Raw genomic sequence first — 14,974 nt, forward strand, 5'->3', positions numbered from 1 at the left:
CCCTTCCCTCTCCCCCTCCCCTCTTTGTTTTCTTTTTCAGTACCAGAGATTGAAATCAAGTCCTTGTGTAAGCTAGACAAGTGCTTTAACACTAAGCTACATCCCCCATTCCTTAAAAAGAAATATTTTTTGGACACAAGGTCTTGCTAAGTTTCTTCACACTTGCTGTCCTCCTGCCTCAGCCTCCTGAGTGCTGGGATTGCAGTGTGCAAGACCACACTGCAATTTTCTAGAATGCTGTAGTTCAGGGTCTAATAGAGGCCTCTAGAGTCTCTGGGAGGATGAGATGAGTAGGGATGGCGTAGAGGGACAGTATGCAGGAGTGTTCCTTTTTAAAACATACTTAAATATATTTTATATCTGTAAAACAAATAAATTAAACTGCAAGGAACAAAGCTTGGCGACATCTTCCCGGCTTAGGGAGATAATGAGAGGTCTGGCTATGAAGGAGTTTCTCGGGTGCTTAGTCCATATCAGGGGGCATGCAGCCCTTTGTATTAAAAAGCAAATGATAGAATTTCAAAGAAGGAGTGAAAATGAAAAATGCACATCCTCAGAAAAGTTGATAAATACTGTCCTGGTGTGGGTGTCCCCCGGAGAAGGTTATTTGCTGCTCACTTGAACAAGCCCCTGCTCCGGTAAATAGCCATTAGTGCTATGAGGTCTGGTAATGAATGCATTACTTCAAACCTCCACCATCTGCCCTGCTTTAATCAGGAATGCAGTGAGAATGAATTCCATATACACAGCGATAAGCTAGCAAAAATGCCCAATAAGAGCTTTTTATTATGGCATATGTTCCTTTTGCTTGCAATGCAATTCTGTTGCATCGTAATTGTTTTCTAGTGTCATTGATTAAGCTCCATTCGAATTTTAGAGCTCAAAGGCACTTTTGAGACCATCTAGTTGCCCTATCATTTTATGAACGAGGACAATGTGAATAAGAAACGATGGGCTAATCCTCTAGTTTCTAGTTCACAGCCCTTTCCATCATGCCTCCTTTTTCTCTAAGGCTGGATAAAATGATATTCTGGGTTCCCTAATCTTTTAGATGTTGACATTTGCCAAGAATGTAAATTGATGTCCACTCTACTCTGATCAATAGAACGAGGGAAGTCTTGGGCTAACCACAGGTACAGCTTTGGTGTGTTGGTGAGCTGCCCATCATGTAGTGTTGAGCTTGCCAAAAGACCTGACATGTGCTAGCTGGCAGTGTGTGCTTTTTGTGTTGTCCAATAGGTGTGAAGAGGCCAAGTCCAATGCCCAGGGTAGAATAGTGTAATTGTCTGGACTCTGAACTCTTTCATAAAAGTTCATTAATCAAGATTAAGTCTGTTATGAAGTACATTTGTTAACACCATTTCCCCAACCCTATAAGTTAAAAAAAATATTATCTGTGAATTTTTTTGAAAATTCATGCATCCTCATAAACTCGCAAGGTATACTTGTTGCACCTTAGAATTAATTTAAATATAAGACTATGGTGTCAAAATTTCTATGGGACAAAAGTGTTACAAGAAATATTTAAAGAAGTTAGCATATTTTAAAAAATAGCAAAACACTGGGCCAGGGACTTTGCTTAGTGGTTTCCAGCACCTGCCTTGCAAGCACAAGGACCCAAGTTTGATCCCCAGTACCAAAAACAAAACAAAACAAACAAAACACACACAAAAATAACAAAACACAGAGTATATGAAGTACTTGGTAGCTTCAAATTATTACATATTGAGGTAAACGTGTATGCCAAGGAAGTATGTCAGCTTCTCATATACAGGATCTCCAATTATTGTAACTTTATTTTTTTTTCAATACTGGGAATCAAACTCAGAACCTTGTGCTTACAAGGCAGGGGTGGTGTTAAATCCCAGGCCCTTAACATTTTTGATGTAGGTAATATTACCTTTATTTTAGGGAAGTTCATAAAGTTAAAACCATGACTCATAAGTATAGAATTAATACATGTTGAATCTTTTGCTCAACTCATTAAACCTACAGAGAAACTTAATAAGATGTAAAGTCTTGTTTAAATAAAGTATTTTGAGAAAGAGAACATAATATAGAATAGGGTGAGTAGGTTAGATTAAAAACATTGTTAATATTCTTTAAGTCATTTAAACCATAACCTTTCAAATAGAATCTACAAATTAACATTCAGCTTTAGAGAGTATAGGCTCCAATAAAAATAAAAAAATAAAGTAAAACACAAGAAAAATTCTTTGAATGAACTAAATAGTTCTTGGGTCACATTATCAATCAATGGCCCAAAGTGACATTAAAATCTCACGATACATTTATTTCTAAGTTTCAGTTAATTTTTAAAAAATATTATAAGGCCCTGAGAGGCTAAAACCTTGGCCCAAATTTTAAAACCAAATCATTCCATATACAATGTCTGATGTTTCTGCTGTGTGGCACCGTCTTTTGAATTACCGACATAAACACGGCAGCAGCAAATGATTTTAAAGCATCATTGTAGATACTTTCAAAACATCTCTTTAAATTTGTTCCATCTCTATTGATGATACCAATTCCTGCATTTTTTCAGTCTCTTCTCATTTTCCCCAACTTAGCAACCTAAATCTGAAAAATCATTTGGCCTAGACTTCAAATTCTTTATTTCTCCAGCATGTTGCCATCAAATATGCAATGAATGCAATCATCTCAGCTTGGTTTTTCAGGGATTTATCTATTTCCTTTGGGACTGGAAAGATTGTAGCTTAATAATTTAATTATGGAATTTTAAAAGATATTCTTTCTCAGTGTCAGAATTTCTCATGGATCCTAATTAAGAAGTAATTTTATCATTTATGGCCTTGATCCTTCATTAAAAATACATTTACTACTTTATTGCATTCTTACAAATGCTTTGAGAGCAGGTAGAGTTATCAAGGTATGGGCAATGGTATCCCTGGATACCATCAACTTGACCTAAAATACAACAGGCAAGGGCAGTGGTAGGAGAGTCCATGCATGGAACCACTGTATAGCTGTTCATTCGAAGTAGGATGCAGGAGATGTATGGGAGATGTTGAGCTGCACAGACTTTATTTCAGCATTGAGCTGGAGGAGAAGCAAGTTCTCCAGGCAGGCAACGAGTGAAGGCATCTACTCTGGACTCATTACTGACTTGTTTATAAAGCATCTAACAGAATGCCTGACCAGACTTCTTTGGTGTGCATTTAAAAACTCATATGAAATGAGCTGTTTAGCTGAGTACATATTTCTAATTTTGTGAGAAGCATCTTTAGTGAACATTTTGTAAGAACGATTTACCAGGCACTTGTGTGCATACACACATATGCACAAATAAGCAAAAAATTGTATCTGATTTCCTCCTAGGAAAAGAGAACACTGCTAGAAAGAAAACTGTCTTTGGAAAACAAGCTGCTGCAACTCAAATCCAATGCTCCATATGCTAAAAGGTTTGCAAATCTATCTTCTAAGTTAAAGCAGTGCCTGATATTTTGCTTTCCACAGGCACACTGGCCAGTGAACAGAAGCCTTGCCAACCCTCAAGGAAGTAGGACCCTGCAAGTGCAAGAGGGAAGATGAATACCTAAGATAAACAGCCTGCCTTCCCTTCCTCACTCTCTTCCACTGAGAAGTCAGAGGCTAGAGTTCACTGTGGGTTCCAGGGACCCAATGGAAGGGTTGATTCTGTTCACAGTGACTGAGCCTGCTGCCTCTTGCTTACCCTTGGTCCCAGATGCTGGAGATATCTTCACACATGTGCACGCGCGTGCGCCCACGCGCATGCATGCACACACACACACACACACACACACACACACGCCCATGCACCTGACTGTGTTAACTGGTCTCTTATACAGACCACATCAAGGTGGCCAGCCCTCCAAGAAAAATTTTAAACTACTGCCATGGAACTCCTCAACTTGGTAGAGAATGATGTAAATATTATGGAAAACATCTTTAATTTTTGGACTGACTCACTGAAGCCATTGCAGAACTTTGTATGCTGGATTTATGGATATCCATCTATCCTGCTCTCCTCTCACCTGCTGTTGGGAAATCCTTAGAACTCTGAGGGTATCACTCAAGACATGTTAAGGTTTTGATTTTCTTTTCCCTTTTAATTCTAAGCCCACCATAGTCAACATAAGTACTGTTGAAAAGATATTACATTCAAAGCCAGCTCTATTTCAATCGTAATTCATCCATCTGGAATATTTTCTCATCAGGATTCCAGTCTTTGTTAGGAGCCTCAGAGAGCCAAACTCAGATTGTCATTTAATTAGAAATATATGTAAAGCATTCATCTTTCTTGATTTTTAAAATTTCACCCCTATTTCCCTATCCTTTCTTATTGTCTGTCTCTTCTCACTCATCTCTTCTTTTAGATTATACTCTCTGTGTAGTTCCTATTCATGCATGTTTGACCACATACACCAAAGTCCAGAAATGGTCCTATGGTGGCAATTGAATGTACATCTTTGAAGCATGCCAAGATGCCTATAAGTTATTAATTTCCCTCTATCTTCTTCCCCTTGGACATGCACATGGCCTTACAAGGTGAGCCTCTTCAGCTATGTGATATTGTGCATCTTGTGAGAGAATGATGAAAATACTGCAGAGATCATCCATACATCATGGAATTATTTACAAATACGTCTAACTTAATTTTAAGTATATTATTAGCTTACCCCGCCCCCTTATATGCAGAGACTTTTTTCCGTGTGGCAAAACTACAGCCTTCTCCAGTGTGCTTTCCACTAAGAATCTAGGCAGTATGAGTTTGGATATATTTCTTCAAAAAGTATTTATTTTTTCCCAATAAAAGGATTTTTGTCAGTCTTTGAGCCAGCAGTATAACCATTAAAAATTTAAACCAATCTATTCTTTCAGTTGTATTTTATGTGAGAAATTGTGATAAGAATTTCTCAAAACACTCTTAAAGAGGTGTTAGAAATTTTTTGAAAGAAGTAGGTGTTTGTATTTCCTGAAAAGTGTTGGAACATCCATCCTTATGCAATTTTCATAGATTGTAGGCATCATAAATATTTTTCTTACTTAATACCTTTACTGAGCTTGTGTAGTAGCATTTGCTTTACTGGTTAAAGCAATAGAGATTTGGTTAAGACAATCAATAAAGATTTCTCATAGACTGAGATTAGATAGATATGACCATAAAGAAAAAGTAGGAAATTAAAGATTCACTTCCTTAAAAACACAATTGACCATGTTTCTACTACCATTAATACTAACTGATGCATGGATATTACTTTACAGACTAACCCCATGTACCTTATTTAATTTAATCCTTGCACTGACCTGTCAAGAAGGGAACTGAGCTTCTGATTGGCTAAAATACTTGTGAAGAAGATACTTGGCCACTCAGAAGTTATATGTCTAGGAGGCTCCAGCCTTCTCATACATAGCAAAGCCTACTCTTTCTGCCATGAAGGACTTTGACCTTCTTTCTTGTGTTTCTGGAGACCTCTGAAGTCCTCTCCGATGGGCTTCCTCACTCTCCTGTGTGATGATGGGCCGAAAGCTATTTCCCAACTTGTCCCTCTGCACTTCTACATTTTAGACACACACACTATCTCGTTTTAGATTTATATTTTGGGAACACACAGTTGGGGGATGTAGAAATAAGCAGTGTTGGTTCCTCCATTTAGGTGGAGGATCTGACAACTACTCAGAGAATGAAAGACATTTGTCTTGAAACCTAGGTCTCTGGTCAAAGCACATTATTCTTATGGAAATTGTGCATTGAACTGTGGTGTTTTGAGGGCACTTCAAGCTACTCCTTTGGCGCTATCTTTGAAAGTAACAATCCTGAAGGTTTTGATGGACAATGAAAAGATATATGCCTGTGTTTTGTTGAAATGTGAATGGAGCTATACCTACATATATGCTCATTTTTTAAGTCTTAGTGTGACTGGGGGATGGTGAAATCATGATTTCTTCTATTTTCATGGTTATGATTATTATTTCTACTTCTGTGAAATATAGTGTTGGAATTTCAATTGGCATTGCATTGTATCTGTATAGCAGTTTTGGTAGTATGGCCATTTTCAATATGTTGATTCTTCCTACCCAGGAGCAGGGGATATCGTTCCATTTTCTTATATCCTCCTCAATCTCTTTTTTCAGAGTGCCCTAGTTTTCAATGTAGAGATCTTTTGCTTCTTTTGTTAGGTTGATTCCCAGATACTTCATTTTTTTGGATGCTATTGTGAAAGGAATTGTTTCCCTGATTTCTCATTCAGTGAGTCTTATTTGTGTACAAGATGGCTATTGATTTTGGGGTGTTGACCTTGTATCCTGATACTCTGCTAAAAGTGATGGGGTTGTGGGGAGAAAGGAACCCTTCTCCCTTGTTCGTGGGAGTGTGGACTGAGGCAACCACTATGGAAATCAATATGGAGATACCTCAAAGAGCTTGGACTGGAGGTTCCATCTGACCCAGCCATCCCTCTGCTGGGTATCTTTCCAAAAGAACTAAAACAATCATATCACAGAGAAGTATGTGCACCCATGTTTATAGCGGCACAGTTTGTAATAGCTAGAACTTGGAAACAGCCTATTTGCCCATCAGTTGGAAACTGGATAAAGAAGATGTGGTTTTTCTATAAAATGGAATATTACTCAGCCATAAAGAATGAGAAAATAGATGCATTCATAGGAAAATGGATTCATATTGAAGATATACTTCTAAGTGAAATAAATAAGGCACACATGTGTAAATACCGAATAGTTTCTCTGGTGTGAATAATCTGCAATAATACAGAAGATCCTAATAAGATTACTGACATTTAGAAATGGGAAGAAAGGAGCTAAAGGTGTAGGGAAGGTGGGATGGGTAGGGGAAGGGTAAAAAGGGAAAAGAAAAACATGTGAGATACTGAAAAGATGGAAATAAAGTGGTTGTAGATGGGGAGGGGAGGAGGGGGTAAAGGGAGGGCAGGGACAAGGGGAAAAAATGAGAAACAAGACTTGTCATGTAGAGGTACAAGATCCCAACAATGAATGCAACTGTACTGTATCCCTAAAATGTACCAATAAACTCATTTAAATCTGAAAAAAAGTGTCAGTTAAGTCCAGAAGTCTTTTGGTGGAGTTTTTTGGGTCTTCAGTGTAGAGTATCATATTGTCAGCAAATAATGACAGTTTAACTTCTTCCTTTCCTATCTTTATTACTTTCTTTCTCTTATCTCATTGCTATGGCTAATGTTTCCAGAACTCTATTGAAGAGGAGTGGTGATAGTGGGCAACCTTGTCTTATTCCTGATTTTACCATGAAGGTTTTTAGTTTTGGGCTATTTAATGTGATGTTGGCTGTTGGTTTTTCATAGATAGCCTTTATTAAGTTGAGATATAGACCATCTATTCCAATTTTTTGCAGGGTTTTTATCATGAATGGGTGCTGAATTTTGTCAAATGCTTTTTCTGCATCTATCGAGAGGATCATGTGATTTTTGTCCTTGGCTTTGTTAATATAGTGTATTACATTTATTCACTTAACATATGTTGAGCCATCCTTACATCCCTGGAATAAGTTTGACTTGGTCAGGATGTATGATCTTCTTGATGATCCACTGTATTCTGTTTGCTAGTATCTTATTAAGGATTTTTGCATCTATATTCATTAAGGAGATTGGCCTCTAGTTCTCTTTTTTAGTTGAATCTTTCCCTGGTTTGGGAATCAAAGTGATACTTGCTTCCAGGAATGAATTTGGAAGTATTGCTTCTTACAATTTCATTGAAAAGTTTGAAAAGTAATGGCAATAGTTCTTCTCTAAATGTCTTGTAAAATTCAGCAGTGAATCCATCAGGGGCTGGGCTTTTCTTTGTTGGTAAATTTTTAATTACATTTTCAATTTCACCAATTGTAATTGGGGTGTTTAAAATGTTTTTATCTTCTTTGTTCAACTTTGGTAATTCATAAGTATCTAGAAATCCATCCATTTCTTCTGTGTTTTCCATTTTATTAGAGTACAGGTTCTCAAAGTAGGTAGTGACTATCCTCTCGATTTCTGTTGGATCTATTGTGACTTCACCTTTTTCATTCCTAATTGAATGGATCTGTGCCTTTTCTTTCCTTTTTTTGATAAGGCTAGCTAAGTGTTTATCAATTTTTTTTTTCTTTCGAAAAACCAACTCTTTGATTCATTTATTTTTGTATTATTTTCTTAGCTTCCATTGCAATGATTTCTGCTCTAATCTTTATAATTTCCTTTCTTGTTCAAGCTTTGGGTTTTTCTTGTTCTTGTTTTTCTAAGAGTCTAAGATTCATCATTAGGTTGCTTATTTGAGCTTGCTCTGTTTTCCTTTTGTGGGTATTCAGTGCTATGAATTTTCCACATAGAACTGCTTTCATTGTGTCCCATAGATTCCTGTATGTTGTATTGGCATTTTCATTTATTTGTAAAAACTGTCTGATTTCTTCTTTAATTTCCTCTGTGATCTATTGATTGTTCAAGAGAATACTGTTCAACTTCCACGTGTTTGTGAAGTTCCTACGGTTTCTTATGCTATTGATCTCCAGCTTAATCGCACTATGATCTGATAATGTACAGGGAATAACTTCAATTCTTTTGCATTTATTCAAACCTATTCTGTGAGCTAGTATGTGATCTATCTTGGAGAATTACCCATGTGCAGCCGAAAAGAATGTATAGTCTGTGTAGAATTACTTTAGATTGTGAATTGAGGTGGGATTAGTTTTATGTGGGTTGTTTTTTTTGCCTTCCATTTTTTCATGAATCTAGCAGTTGTCTCAACAGCACTTGTTGAGAGACTATTCTTTCAGTAGCATCAAGAAGAGCCACCTTCATTATAAATAAGTCTATTGATTTAACTCTGTGATACATACATATGTAGCATGGGATAAAAGTGGCATGCATACACCACAATTTGTTTTCTCAACCTTCCATTATGAGTATTTAGATCTTTTTTATTTTGTTTTTTTTGTGTGTGTGTTTTTTTTTGTTTTTGTTTTTGTTTGTTTTTTTTGCTACAGGGTCTCACTATGTAGTTGAGATTGGCCTGGAACTCACTATGTAGCCCAGGATGGTTTTGAGCTCACAGTGATCCTTCTGCCTCAGCCTCCTTAGTGATGGGATTACAGGTGTGCACCACCACGCCTGACTTTAGATCATTTTTAAGGCTATGAACAAAATGAACCTCATTCTGCAAATATACTGTGCAATCTGTACAATATGTTACAGTTCTTTATACCATACATTATTTAATTATATAGGATAAATAAATATGAATGGTCATAATAGGACATTTTTTATACTTGTGCAAGGAGTACTATGGTTTTATAGAAATTAATCTTTTGACAGTGAACTGAACTTTTATAAATCTCTCTCATTCAATAACAGAAGAGGAGGGCTGGGGATTTAGTTTAGTGGTTCTGCTGCCTGCCTCGAAAGTGCAAGGTCCCAAGTTTGATCCGAGGTACCAAAAAACAAATGAACAAAGAAAAAAACAAATAAAAAACAAAACAAAACAGAACAAGAAACAAAAGATGGAGAAAGTTAAAAAAGTGTTCTAAAAAAGAATGTTGCAAGTTGCCTTCAAATCACTTGGCTTTGAGAAACTATATTATATAGTAAAAGCTATTGAGGGAATCAATACGGAGACACCTCAAAGACCTGGGACTAGAGGTTCCATTTGACCCAGCCATCCTCTGCTGGGTATCTTTCCAAAAGAATTTAAAAAATAATATCACAGTGATATATGCACACCTATGTTTATAGTAGCACAGTTTGTAACAGCTACAACTTGGAAACAGCCCATTTGCCCCTCAGTTGGAAACTGGATAAACAAGATACGATTTTTCTATAAAATGGAATACTACTCAGCCATAAAAAATGAGAAATTAGATTCATTCATAGGAAAATGGATACATTTTGAGGGTATACACCTAAGTGAAATAAATAAGTCACATACGTGTAAATACCGAATAGTTTCTCTGGTATGAAAAACTGTAATAGTACATAAGATCCTAATGAGATGATTGACAATGTGAAATAGGAAGAAAAGGGCTAAGGGTGTAGGGAAAGTGGGAAGGGTAGGGGATAGAAAATAAGGGAAAAGAAAAAAATGGAAATAAAATGTTTGTAAATGGGAAGGGGAGGAGGGGGTGAAGAGAGGGCAGGGACAAGGGGAAAAATGAGAACCAAGACCTGTCATGTAAAGTTATAAGATCCCAATAATGAATGTAACTGTATTATATTCCTAAAATGTACCAATAAACTAAAAAAAAAAAAGCTATTGAGACAACCTTAGTGGCATAGTGCTCTACTACTCAAAGCATAATTTTTGGGCCAGAATACATCATGGTAACACTCAGCTTGTTGTAAATGTAGAATACAAAGTCTTGTACTAGCCTTCTGGGCCAAAATCTAGAATTTACAAGATCCCTGATGCATATTTAATTTGAGAAGTAATGTTTTATTATATAATGTGAAACAAGTGGAGACTTATAACTTTTTTCTAATGAGAACATTTCATAGTGCTGTATGAATTTCCATTTCCATCATCTTTATAATATGTGTAAAGGTTATAAAAGTACAGAATTGTGCTCACATCAAATGAAGGACACAAATTGTAAAAGCTTAACAGGTAAAAATAATACTGATACATTTCTTTGAAAATACTTATTACTTTCGAAAAGCACATACACTTTATTTCTTTAGGTCTATACATTAATCTCACAAGATACTAAAAGCAAAGGTGTCACTGTGCCTGTTGTAGGAAGTCTTAGAAAAGTTGAGTGATTTCTTGGAACATAGCGTTGCCACATTTGGTATTCTTGCCACTACGCATATGACTTCATAACTAATATTACAAGGAGAGAAACACTCAAAAGCTATATGATCAATTCTAATTCCCCAAAAAGGAGCTTTGGAAAAGTATGAATAATCTAAAATTTTTGGTTCATCTTTTCTCGCATTGTTTTATGCAGACTCAAAAATCTTAGCTGAAATTTAATCTCTCCTTTTCTTTCTTTTCCTATTTTAAGTAGTAGAATTACCCAAAGTAGGAAGTCACCTGGCACACTACCAGGAGGAAAGCCACAAGTAAAAGACAAACACAGACAATCCAGAATATATACTGACCATGTACGAGGGGAATCTGGTTTCTGTATATGCAAAGTGTCCATTCCTGCTCTTGTATTGCTATCCCCATGTGAATTTTGAGGACGCTCACAGGCAAGACAGTTTACATATGGAAGTGCTTCACCCGGTGTCATTCTCAGCTACCTGATGGAGGAACTCACAGAGGAGTTTTTTTTTTTTTTTTGGGGGGGGGTCGAATTCAGGACCTTGTGCTTGCGAGGCAGGCGGCGGAACAACCGAGCTGAATCCCACACTACAGAGGAGTTTTTGACAGGAACTGATAGTGTCATTCAGGTGCCTGCCTGAGCACATTATACACTGCTTCCTTTCACTGTGTGTTGTGTGGGACATGAATGTTGGCTCGCATCCACCCATACTCCATACAGCATGGGGTATATGAGGAGGGCCTAGCTACACAGGCAACAGAAATAGTTCAGGATGTTAGTAAAGCTTTCACTCCCTCTTTCTTTTCCTTTGTGTTCCTAGGTGCCAGTATCTTCAAGTGGAGATTTCCACTCTCCAGGAGCAGATCTCGCATTTGCAGTTTGTAATTCATTCCCAGCATCAGCACCTGCACAGCGTCATCCAGGAGGTCAGACTAGTCACATGTTTTACCATGTGAAGACCAAATATGAGTTGCATGTCTGGACTTCAGAAGTAATGAGGACTTTTCTCCCTGCTGTTATATCCTTTTGGTCTCACATGTACTGTGGCTCAATCTTCAGTGCCTTCTCTTATCTGTAACACCAACACCTGTCCCCGTCTCCATGAAGATAGTTTTGGAGATTGTGTTTACATTTTAAGATGTGTCACTGATTTTTATGTAAGTGTTCTGAGTCAGATACTGCTCCCTCTTATCTAGAAGGATTTGTAGATCAGGAGAGTCAGACCCATCCTGAATAAGAAGTTATCTGGTTTTGACAACCTCATAGTCAGTTAATTTAAGAGATGTTTTAGGGTAGAAAATAGCTTGCCCTTTCTCTAGAAGCATGCTGACAGGTGAAAAAGAAGAGACGATGGTGGTAGCAGCCAGTCAGATGGTGGGCTGCATGAGTATGTAATACCTACTCACACATGTGTATTTAAAATCAGACCTCTATTTGATGTTTTTACTTTGTACTAGATAGTTATTTTTCTAAAGGAGTCTTTCCCAATCATTCTAGTGCCCTCCTGACATAAATGTCATATTTGTACTTGCTTGGCTGTGATCTCACCAAAGGGCTGAGAAGTTTTGGAATTTGAGAGCCCGAAGGGACTTTGGCAGCATCCTACTCTCTCATCTTACAGATGAGTACACCAAGGCTTGGAGGGGCACAGTGACAGCGCTGGGCATGAGAACTGGCTATGAATCCATGTGTGCCCTCTCTTCCAGCACCATTCTGTACCTCATCACCCTCCCCTCAGTTTCGTCCGGCCTCTTGGGAAAGCAGGCTTGCCTCATTTTGATGCTGGCTAACAAGTTCTCCTCTTTAAGGAGCCTGTGCACGCCAGGCAGGACCTTGCCTTACGCCAACTAGCAGGTGCATTTGGGGCACCTAGGGATGACCAGTGCTGCTTTCTACAGGATGTGGTCTGGGGAATTTGGTGTAAACAGGTTATCCAGAGACTAAAATGTGTAACAGCACTGTTGGAGTGCTTTCCTCCCCAGGTGCCAATTTTGCCCGTGTTTCTCTGGAGCCTGCTGAGTCTGTTAATGCTGTGAGATTTCATGTTTTTATTTAATGAACATCATTTGACCTCAGAAAGTGGTACAATTTCTGATTTAAATAACTAGTCCTTGTGGACTGACAAGATTTTTTCCAATTGTGTTTTCTAACTCCTAGATGGAAGGATTAAAAAGTGCTTTAAAGGAACAAGATGATAGAATTGAAAATCTGAAAGAAAAGGTCAACATACTTGAAGCCCAGGTAAGAAGGATCTACGATACATTTCCTTTTGTGTGTGTGTGTGTGTGTGTGTGTGTGTGTGTGCACCAGTTAGCCTATGTATGAATGTGTGTTCATGTGCCTGTATATGTCCATGTGAATGCATGTGACCGTGACTGAGTGTCTATGCATAATTGTGTGTGCAGTGAGTATATGCAGGTGTTTTCTAATGTGTGTGTATGTGTACATGCTTTGCACAAGAAATATTATCTTAGGGGAAGTCCTTATATCTAATGTGTGTGTATGTATATGTTCTTTGAACAAGAAATATTATCTTGGGGGAAGTCCTTATAATAATTTTTAATCATTTAGAATTACCATTACAGAACCAGGTGTGGTGGCGCACACCTGTAATTGCAGCACTAGGGAGACTGAGGCAGGAGGATCGCTGTGAGTTTGAGACCAGCCTGAGCTACAAAGTGAGTTCCAGGTCAGTCTCAACTACATAGTGAGACCCTGTCTCAAAAAAAAAGTATAAAAAAATAGAATTACCATTGCATATTTAAAATATTATATTTTAAAATTATTAATGTTAGCAATATTATTTATGAAATAATAGTTAAAGTTCATCCAAATTTCTTGGCATACTCTATTAGTGAGAAAGAAGATGCCCTTTTTCAATATGGACTTCAGTTAGAAGCTTGGTCAAGGCCCCTCCTATGTCAGTTCCACTCCAGCCAGGTGGCCTGGCTTCCTGTCTCCTGCCCTTATTCTCATACATGTTTCTTTCCCAACCTGAGGTGTCCTCTTCTCTCCTCTTTCTTCATCCCCATCCACTCTGGCATCCAAGTTTTGCCTCAGGGCTCACTTACTTGCAGAAGTGTGTTGCAACTATCTTTTCAGTGTTTTAGAACTTAATGTATTGCTTTCTAATTTCCTGTGATAAGATATGCATTTCTTCTCACCTTTTTATTTCCCCTTGCTTTGTTTCCCCTTCCTTTGTAACCCCTTCCTGGCTTGTAGTGTCCACCTAGGCTGTGCGTGTCCCTGCCTCACAAAAGTGCGGTGAAGCCTGGGTAAAGGTTGGCACCCCCCTGGACACCTGTGGGCACCTCCATCTCCACTTGCTCGGCAACCTTGTCTCTGTCGAATGGCACATCTGCAACTGCCAGTTATGCTTTCTACTTTATCACTCAGTGTTCTGATTTCCTGCTTGGTATCCACCTGCTAGTGTTGGCATTTCCTGTGGGAGACAGAGAAGCCCTGACTTCCACTGGGAATCAGTGTCATCTTTTGGAACTTCTCTCCTCCCAGGCTAGACAAGAAAGGTGCATCACGAATGTGCTCCCAGAACGTGGTCTTGCCAGGCCTTTCACCACCACGTTTTTCCTGATTTCCCAATCAGAAGATAAAAAAATCATAACATAAAGGTTATGAATATTTGATGTCTTTGGTTTTGCAGTTCTGTTTCCCCTTTCTCTCTTTCTGGAGAATACCGTTCTCTTCTCACTTTAGAGGAGAGAGCTCATTGATCCTCTTGCCCTCCCGAGGCTCTCCCTTTCTAGGGTATACGAGACCATTTATTGATATAAGACATTGCTGTGGCTCTGTACAACTGAAAATGCAGTGATTTGGGAATTATACTCTCAAATATAGGAGTTTCTTGGGTGACCAATAATGGATGATTTTTTTGTCAAAAGGTCTCCAGATTACATGATTCATGAAAATTTAGAGTCTCTTCCTACTAAACAACATTCTCCAAAGAAAGTTTTTTAGTCTTTCTTAGTGGCTAGTTGGAAAACGTTACTTGATAAAATGCTTTATCTATGATGACTGTATTAATATATTATATATTATTTTATATTATATTTCTATATTCTCATAACTAATATATATTCATACATCCAAATAAGTTATGGCATTGGGATAATGAAGTAGACTAAGAAAAATCTCTCACAAAGATATCATCCAACGGAGCTACTCAGTATGGTTGTCTATATTTCTCTGAAAATC

The 14,974-nt window shown here is 37.8% G+C and overlaps 1 protein-coding gene across 7 annotated transcripts in view; it reads left to right on the forward strand.

Moving 5' to 3' along the window:
• Positions 1-14,974, forward strand: part of Ccdc68 (coiled-coil domain containing 68) — a 57,180-nt gene that overhangs the window by 22,366 nt on the left and 19,840 nt on the right. For 5 of the 7 annotated variants that reach the window (XM_010611518.2, XM_010611517.2, XM_010611521.1 and 2 more), the window contains 3 exons: positions 3,340-3,422; positions 11,583-11,688; positions 12,920-13,003. In XM_010611518.2, the coding sequence (XP_010609820.1) occupies positions 3,340-3,422; positions 11,583-11,688; positions 12,920-13,003 (273 nt within the window). Of the gene's footprint in view, positions 1-3,339; positions 3,423-11,582; positions 11,689-12,383; positions 12,612-12,919; positions 13,004-14,974 lie in introns of those variants that run through there. The other 2 variants (XM_010611522.3, XM_010611523.3) reach the window with 2 other exon arrangements.

Source organism: Fukomys damarensis, unplaced genomic scaffold (genome assembly GCF_012274545.1).
Source record: "Fukomys damarensis isolate Sample0158 unplaced genomic scaffold, DMR_v1.0_HiC HiC_scaffold_30, whole genome shotgun sequence".
NCBI lineage: Eukaryota > Metazoa > Chordata > Mammalia > Rodentia > Bathyergidae > Fukomys > Fukomys damarensis.